Source organism: Protomyctophum parallelum (genome assembly GCF_964188405.1).
Source record: "Protomyctophum parallelum genome assembly, chromosome: 17".
Taxonomy (NCBI): Eukaryota; Metazoa; Chordata; class Actinopteri; order Myctophiformes; family Myctophidae; genus Protomyctophum; species Protomyctophum parallelum.
The window spans coordinates 7,922,281-7,931,257 of NC_139719.1; the positions used below are offsets into that span (position 1 = coordinate 7,922,281).

Below are 8,977 nucleotides of genomic sequence, written 5' to 3' on the forward strand. Positions count from 1 at the left end.
ACTGATGAACTGTAGTCTTCAGAATACATTGGGCTGGAGAAGTTGCTATGGGTGCTTTTAAAGGACCACGGCTGCTAGATTTGGAAAAGACACCTTCACACCTCCAGTTCAACCGATATGTTCTAACGGGTTATCGGCCGATCTCCAATGCCGACGAGTGCCTCAAAAGCCTCTTCTATATGCACAATGAGCTGGGGAACATTTACACACATGGTAAGTGCATCAATTTACTTTGCATTGCCTGTACTTCAACTGCTATCGTTTGCCTTGGGAGTCAATTCTCACTACAACTTTTTGAAGTAATTTCACATGCATACTTCAATATTAAATATTCGTGAATACATTTCAATTCGCCTGGTTAATATTAAATGTGTGCACTGTGCATTCCAACAGACTATTTTAAAGTAGGCTACATGTCACAAAACCGAAGGATTATGGCCAAGACATGCTGCAATGGACAGTTAAAATGAAGAATCTCGAATAATACCAAATTTAAAAAATAAACGGTAATGTGGAGTTGCATGCAAAACAGTTGACATGATGCCCTACTCTCACTTGATAGTTTACAAGCATAAGGCTGCGTAAAGAGACTAAGGATGAGGAGGATTAACTGTAATCTGCCACGGGAATCCCTGTCCTGGAAATATCCCACTGTTAACTGGATCTTAAAGGGATGTGCAGGTGACTGGCACGTTTCAAGAGTAAGAGTAAATTGCTGATCCATCTTCAGCAACAGCTGTGAGAGACGAGGCACATGACATTGAACAGAAGAGCAGTAGGCCTAGAAAAGTGAGCTGAATTTTAAAGGATGTGTTATGAAGTATTTGCCAGTCGCTTCTAATTGAACCAAGACTGCCAAAGTTGGTGATTTTGGAACATTAATTGTACATGAGCTGCTATGTGTACACCCTTGAACTTGAAAAGGCATTCTCTGTCCTCTCTATCCTATAAATCTTTTAAGACTGACAATCTTACCGGGGAAGAACTGGAGATTAATTACAGAGTTGGTTCCAGTACAACAACCACTAGGCCTTCAGGATGTGATAAAAATGTCTTGCACAAATAATGATTCTTAGCACCCCTATTCTGGGCATAATAGGCAAACATTACATGGGGGATCACATACTAGTGAACTTGTCGATCAGCTACTTGACATACAACAGAGTAGGCCTATATAGGTTTAAGGTGGTAATACTGTTATTTTTTTCCGTCCTTTCCAGGAATTCCATTCTTCCTTTTCCTGGTGCTGCTGCCTTTCAGCATCCCCTGGTCAGATGTGGAGAGCTACTGGATCTGTGTGGTACACTACCTGGCCTGCCTTGCCCCCACTGTGGGTTCAGTCCTCTACCATATCTTCATGAACCACGAGGGGGGAGAACATGTCTACGACAACCTGCTCTCTCTGGATATGTTTGGGGTTTGCCTGGTCAACACCCTTGGTAGGTGCACCAACCGTGATGGAGCCTCAAAATGCCCATGTAATTTGTACTGCCTCGATCAGATCCATTTATGCTCTGGAGCTCCATCATCCTTCCATGCAGTCAATTCGAGGGTCAGCCATCTGTTAGTGCTCCCATCAATCAATATTCTGACATAGTCGAAGTATCCCCGCCCACACGATCCGTGTGTGACCTCATCTTCTCTTCTGTCCCCAGGCGCACTTCCCATCATCTACATCACCCTTCTCTGCTACCCAGAGGTGCAGCGGGCAGCCTTGATTGCCTACATCCTGGTGTCTGCCTATGGCATCTACTGTGCCACCACGGCCCACACCAACATCCTGCGTCTGCAAGCCTTTCTCTGGCAGGCCTTGTTCCGCTTCAGCCTCTTCATGTTCCGTGTGTACGGCAGCGGGGTGGGCAGCCCAAACTCTTTGCGGCTCTTCGTCATCATGGACTCGCTGGCTGTGGTCGGGGGACTGGTGAACATCATCCAGATACCCGAACGCTTCAGCCCGGGCAAATTCGACAACTGGGGCAACAGCCACCAGATAATGCACGTGATGGTCACCTGCTCCATCATCTACCTGCACTGGGGCACCCTGGAGGATTTAGCCTGGATTAAAACCTACCAGTGTCCAGTTGACTCATAGGCGCAAGCAGACTTGACAGGCTTTCAAGGCTATGAGTAATGTCATCAAGAATTTTGCATTTGTTTAGCCATTCAGAGGTTTTACTGTAGCCTACTCCCGAAATGCCTTGCAAGAGTAGTCTCTGTAGTTGAATCCGTTTTAGCGTTACATTATGAATACAGGTGTGTTATCGATAAATAATGTGACACAAAATGAAACTTATGCAAGGTGGTTTCGTGCCAGCTTTTTCGAGAAAAGGGGTTCATGCTAAAACTCGGATTCATCTACATACAGTATTTTCAGCATGCAGGCTGTGATTTTACTGTATATGCACTTTAGTCCTAGCTGCTGACACTGAGATTGTATTATGCATTATGGTGAATGGTCTCCGTTCTTGGGGAAATTAATCAAATTTGGCGTTCTTTTCCCAGGGAAGGATAAAGTGGTTACAGTGTTAACTGTGTAACTCATCACTATACTATATGAACCTAAACATCCTGAGCACACTTGATTCTTAGTTTGTTAAAACGCAGTCGCTTGTAATGCCTGTAACCAAAATAGCTGTTTTTAATATACAAATATTTATTTATTTAATAAATGATATATTTTCTATATTTTGCCTCAGTTACATTTTATTTGTGTGGAAGGAGTGTTTGCTCAGGTGACAGAGTGATATAACACTACATAAGTGTGTATGCTTCAACTGTTTAATTGCAAGAAGAGATATTGTATGTCCATTTGAAAACTTCACCACAGAACCACCATACTGCTCTATTAATAGTATATATTGTAATTCCAAAGTTTCCAAATCATTAATTGGCAACAAAAACTTCCATACTTTCCTTGGCATTCACATGAACTGCTCATCTTTTAGGCTTTAGCATTTCAAACACTGCGACTTTCAAACTGCAACCAATGCATCAAAAGTAATTAAGGACTGTCGTGTGCAATTAGTTCGCTTCGAAAGAGGTTAGCAAAGTAACATGTTGTAAAACTGGAACACAGTCCCATGGTGTTCTGAACATATTCAGTCTGTTCAGTCCTCCTCTAGTGGTAACATTTCACTGCTTTCCATTATTTTCCAGCTTCCCTGGTCTCTGGTTCATTTCAGTGGATTAGTCGTCGTCTGAGCTGCTGTCATCCTCATCCTCTGATAGGTCAGCAATAGGGAACCGCAACAGGGCTGCCACACCACTCAGCTGAGTCAACTCTGAGGAAATTGACATGGATACATCAATACTTGGTTGTACAGCGTCACTCACGTTTAATCTACTAGATCCCAGTAGGCTGCATTCTGTGTGGTTGATCACGGCTACCAGCGACAATGCGCGTTGTCAACTGACTACGTGGCCGGTTAAAACGTATGAGGTTAGGGGACTTATGTGGCCGGTTAAGACTGAGGTTAGACTTAGTGTTAGGGTTTGTAATGTCAGACAATGCGTGCCGCTGCTGTCAAAACTGTAGCCGTAATCAACGCAGAATGCAGCCTACTGAATTTCTCCAAAACGTCACAATAACGTTTCATGCTGAAGACGGTTGCGGTAGGTCAGTCGACGGGTCTACTGGAGCATTGAATCCCACAAAATCCTACATATAGCCTATATCTAGAATGTTATCAGTGACCGAAACGTTGCCTCTCCATCAATAAATGTGCTCCTGTTTGGCAGTGTGCAGGCGTATTATTTTATTATTGATGATGATGTGCACTTGTTTGCCTCGCACCTGGTCTTAAGCTTTGCGAAGGTTTTTCTCAACAGACTATATAAAATCTAAAAGCCCAAACTATTACTATAATATAACATTCAATGAAATATTCTGCAGTGTAGATTACTTACGTTCGCCAGACACATGAAGGCTTGAAAACATTCTGTTTAAAAAGAAAATAAAGAAACAAAAAACATTGAATTATTGCCTGAGCGTAAGTGGAGTCTGACATTAGACTGTTGTTGTTTTGTTTGGTTTTTAGCGGTCACTGGTACCTGACATTGCCAGCATTGTCTTTCACGCTGTCCACTAGCCGTACATACCGACTCCTAGTAGCGATATCTTGATGCCTAGATGTGTGCACACAGGACAGGAAATTAACTCACTTAGTCTCATTTAGTCTACGCAACCCAGAAGAGCGTCACCTTTTCAACAATGTCATCTCTATGCCACCGTTATGCAACATCAATAACTATTTTTTTCTGTAGCATTGCTTGTGTTACAGCAATACATTTACTGTACAGTAGTAATGCTAGTGAGCTGTTGGCTACGCATGGGTAGGGTATTGCTGCGTCAACATTCAGTTGCCACCAACTTCTGTGCCATAACAAACAACAGTGCAGTGAGGCAACCATGTTCAAAGTCAACATCTGCTATAGAAAATGAATAGACTTTGGTTTCTCAAGTTGATTGCAATCTGAATGCAGATTAATCTGTCTAACTAAAAAGCAGCTGTCTCACAGGATCACAACTCTTAGCACGTACCTGAAAAGCTTATCGCTTATCAGCAGGGTGTCGATAGCCAGTGCCTCAGCAGCTTTTTCCACATGAGCCACCCTATCACAACAACAAAGTTTTCAGATTAGACTGTTTGGGCATGAGGAAACTGTAGGTAACGGCTTCTTTAAAGGCCCACTTCATCCCTTTTGCAACCAGATCTTATTTTAATTATGTTTCTTTCCCGGGGTTCTTATGTGGGTAATTTGTGTTTTTAAATATTTAAGTGTCCACTGGGCTCACTTCCTTCCTACAACATGTAGTCCAGGAAGGAAGTGAGCCCAGTGTCTTACCCACATAAAAACCCCAGGAAAGTGTTTCTTGTCTCACAAACATCATTAAAATAAGATCTGGTTCCTCTTAGCAACAAGTAAGAAAGCGATCACACAACGCTGGTACCAACAGGACCAACCAACGAAAGAACATTGGATGGACATTACTGAGGAACTGTATGTTATGGAAAAACTAACATTCATACAGACTAAAAGAGGATAAGTTCTATAAAAAGTGGGAAAAGTGGGATCTGTTTTTCTCCCTTTTCGTATTGTCTTTTTTAGTTGTCTGTCTTTTCATCAATAAGAATTAAGTGAAGAAAAAAAAAGAGATCTGGTTGCAAAAGGGGTGAAGTAGCCCTTTAATGTTAGGGCCCTTCCCTCCATAGACATATGCTTCCCTCACCCATAGAAAGCTCTGTCAGGCTCATGTTGGAGCATCTTGTAGAAGTCCTCCAGGGCTTTCACCTCTCCTGCTGCCTAAAGGTTACACAGACACAGGAGCATTTAGCATCCAATCTAACTTGTAAATGTAACATTGTTGTAGTGTCTTCAGACTGTGTACTATATAGATATACAGAAAAATAAGTAGCAGAATACAGACCTTGGTGTCAGAAAGCCTACTGGTGACAGTGGGATCGGAGAGGATTTCTGCAAAACAGAGGTTCTTATTAAGTGTTTGAGCCATTGATTGGAGTTTGTAGTTTTTGTTCTCAGTATGCAACACCTCCTACCTTTGAGGGAGTACTTGTGACCTGATGAGGAGTGGACCAGTATGAATTTGGGCCGGTGCTCGAGCAGGAGCTTGTTGTCCTGCCTAACCGCCTCCCTGAAGAGGTAGGCTATGAACTGGTCCTTGACAAATCCCGGGCTGGCCACCAGGATGCACTTGACCACTGGAGGAAAGGAAAGGAACAGACTAAGGTCTTTGTTGTGCATTGAATCGCTCACCAAAAATAGCCTTTCAACAAGCTCACAAGTGTGTGTGTGTGTGTGTGTGTGTGTGTGTGTGTATGTATGTGTGTGTGTCTATACACGTCTGCACAATAACCTCACCATCAAAATTTATGTGACGGAGAATTGCCTGCATCACTGCCTCATAGAACCTCTCCAAAGCCTAACACAGAAACACAGGAAACATTTTCACATCAACTCGTCCATACACAAATAATACAACCTGTAATTCCCTTGTACAAAGAGTGCACTTGTGTATAATGTTTTCGAATAATGGCATTGGCAATCCAATACGTAATAAATGACATTTGTCTACATTGGTCTCGCAACATCAGACAGACTCAGGCCCAGGCGAACCAGCTGAGGTTGATCACGCTCCGGCTTGTATCTATGTAGCTTGTGAGGCCATCTTGACGCCTTTTCTGACTCTTAAATGTGTTAACTATTAGGAGGAGCGGGGAACTGCTTTTAATACAGTGCCCGGCAAGCAGTTATGGGTTACATTTATTGCTCAAGGACACTTTTCCATATGGACTGGGTGGAACGAAGGTCACCGTGACTCACACTGGCGGCCTTCTGATTACCAGACGACTGCCTCTCTAGTCTCTACCCACTCAGCTACGGCTGCTTAACTACAATATATCACATTGACGTTTCAATCACTGGTTCTCAACAACACGGTACAAAACCCAGCAGCCATCTGAGCTGACCCACCTTCTCATGCTGAGTGCAGCTGCCCCTCCTCTTGCGAGGAATAGTCACTTCCACCTTTGCCCGGAGCAGGGTCATGGCAGGAGTCACCAGCACCAGGTTAGCAAGACCCTCTTGCATCACCACCGCCGCCACATCTGCCTTCTGGGTGGCATCACATGCCTGCTCTGGATGCAAGATACACGGTCAAATACTGTACACGCTACAAATTGAGTTTACATTTAGATTTTTGTGTATGAGGATACACTGTATACACATAGCCTTTGAGTTTCTGTACTCTACATGAAGCCATGTTTTTCAGGTCACACAGGTCTAAAATTTTAAGAAGTGGGAAAAAGGAACACACGCTATTGCTTACCAATCCTATCAAGCACAACGCTGTCCCAGACCTTTTTGGCAAGGGTGAACTTCCTGTTGAGCTCAAGCTCAATGGTGTGGTAGGCTCCCATCTAAAGCACAGAGTAGAACACTGTCACTCAAAGGTCAAATGGCAGATGCCATGTCCACAATAATTAAATAAGTATAAGAAACCATGGCATTGAACAAAGCTTCAAAGTAAATAGGTCAGCCGGGAGCCCTACTTACTGTAAATTTCTTGAACATTTTTGACAATTTGACAATTTCTGGCTATAATGACATGCCCTAAGTTGTTATTTCCAGACCTTGACATATTGGTTCTCTTCTAGGTTTGTGCCCTTCACCCTCAGTTGGCAGGCCTGGGAATCAAAGTCGATAGTCTCCACACACACAGTCAGGGTAGTCCTCACCCTGGAGCTGCCCGTACTACCGGTAGATGACTCTGTCGTTACTTTCCTGAAGGGATAAGGGACAGAATGGGATAAGGGAAGGAAGGAGTGTATTGGGCTCAAATGTTCAGGACTGGGGAATTTGGTGATGATGATGATGATGATGATGGCTGAAGTAGTTACCTGATAGTGGAGGCCCTGAGACTGTCACCAACTTGGAGAAGGTTGTAGGTATGCCACATGTCCTCCGCCTCGTCCGGTATCAAAGTCACCTGACTGGAGATGATGTTAGGTACATGTCAGCGTGACAAATAGTCAGTTATAATAATAACAACCAATTTGTGTTAATTGTATCACAAGACTTTGAATGGTTGGAAGGTACTAAGCAAGCGTAAACATTATAAAAGTGTATATGGACACCTTTTGGACAGTATGTATATGTGGATTGTGGTGCACTGCCTAAAATGACCCATACATGTCCATTTGGTTCGATTTTTTGGAGTTGCATTTATTTTATTTAACACTGCAGTACTCCGAGTCTGAACGACTCACATACTGTGATGAGCTCATGTTCTACATGGCCCATTCATTATTAAGGGAGTGTAGACCTATGTGTTGGAGTTTGGAAGCGCTTGTCGAAGTCACTGAATGGCCCTGTGTACCACCTTTCGAATTTGCACATAATGAATTGCATTTTTATATCGCTTTTCCAAGTGCTCAAAGCACTTTACAATGGTTCATTCATTCATACATAATGCAGGAGGCAGCAGCACGACCCGTTAATAAAAACGAGTGCTTCCAAACTCCAACACTTAGAAAAAGAATCACCTGCACAGAATTTCTTGACATGTAGCTCACAACATGGCAGATTGAAAGAGGATAATTAAAGCCTTGCCCCGAGTTTAACGTTGTTTCATACAAGCAGATCGCAAAAGCAAATTGGATGAATGGGGAGTCAATGCAATATTGCAACTCTCGATTCATCCCATTATAAAACAAGCTAGAGTTGCAAATTGCGGCTAGCCCGAACCATAACCTCAACCCTGAGGGAACCAATATACCGATACGGCTGAGGAACCATCACCATTTCACAGAGCTCTACTGTACGTATTTATAAACCTTGTTAAGGCTTGTATGCTCTGCACGATGATCCCAATTTATAGGATATCGAACACTTCAGTTTATAGTTGTGTAGATTAGGACGTCTTCCTTTTTCTAAGTTACCATATGGAAATCCATCACTGCTGGAGTGACACACATGTCATGTGCATCTGGTAGAGAAAAACAACGTGCAAGTCACAACAACATAGATTAGCTAGCTGGCTAACGTTAGCAACTCACCCGGCATTGTCTTTCTCGATGTCTTTATGAACCAACTTCATGGTTGTATTGTTGCGGTATTTAGACTATGGTGTTATTTGTGTATATTCGATGATTTGTGTGAATTCCATGTTTACTACTGTTCTTAAACTTATTAAGAATTAATCACTCGGCTCCGGTTCGCTTGTTCCCTTGAACCGTGCGTCATTGCGTCTTGATGATGACATCAGCGTCACGCGTCATGACATTGCGCCATACCAAAACGCTACTTGTTCGTGGCCGTCGCTTGCTGTTGCGTTCACACGGGCAGACGCAACGCAGTAATAATGCATGAAGCTGCTCCAAAGTCCAAATGATACTCCCATTCGTCTTTGCGCCTACCTACGCAGCAGAAATATATTTATATTTCGCTTTAAATGTGA

The 8,977-nt window shown here is 43.1% G+C and overlaps 2 protein-coding genes across 2 annotated transcripts; one reads left to right on the plus strand and one right to left on the minus strand.

The window, feature by feature from the left end:
* Positions 1 to 47: 47 nt before the first annotated feature.
* Positions 48 to 2,092, plus strand: paqr4b (progestin and adipoQ receptor family member IVb; the record flags this gene model as incomplete). Its single annotated transcript, XM_083787436.1, has 3 exons — positions 48 to 213; positions 1,221 to 1,439; positions 1,656 to 2,092. The coding sequence occupies 3 exons, from the start codon at positions 48 to 50 to the stop codon at positions 2,090 to 2,092; spliced, it is 822 nt and encodes a 273-aa protein (XP_083643562.1).
* A 668-nt stretch (positions 2,093 to 2,760) lies between these two features.
* pelo (pelota mRNA surveillance and ribosome rescue factor) lies at positions 2,761 to 8,763 on the minus strand. Its single transcript, XM_083787125.1, has 13 exons — positions 8,577 to 8,763; positions 7,419 to 7,511; positions 7,152 to 7,302; positions 6,848 to 6,938; positions 6,493 to 6,656; positions 5,881 to 5,941; positions 5,559 to 5,720; positions 5,429 to 5,475; positions 5,231 to 5,304; positions 4,541 to 4,612; positions 4,051 to 4,125; positions 3,907 to 3,938; positions 2,761 to 3,281 (listed from the first exon to the last, which is right to left on the minus strand). Exons 1-13 carry the CDS (start codon positions 8,615 to 8,617, stop codon positions 3,187 to 3,189), a joined length of 1,158 nt encoding a protein of 385 aa, XP_083643251.1. The 5' UTR covers positions 8,618 to 8,763; the 3' UTR covers positions 2,761 to 3,186.
* Between the last annotated feature and the right edge of the window lie 214 nt (positions 8,764 to 8,977).

Bases quoted from the DNA above. Each gene is read 5' to 3' on its own strand.
- pelo (XM_083787125.1), bottom strand. From the start codon at position 8,617: ATGAAGTTGGTTCATAAAGACATCGAGAAAGACAATGCCGG. The intron at 5,721-5,880 runs GTGAGGTTATTG...CCTTTCCTCCAG, and splicing joins CCGTCACATAAATTTTGATG to TGGTCAAGTGCATCCTGGTG. The intron at 3,939-4,050 runs GTACCAGTGACC...CTTTTTAAACAG, and splicing joins GACAATGCTGGCAATGTCAG to AATGTTTTCAAGCCTTCATG.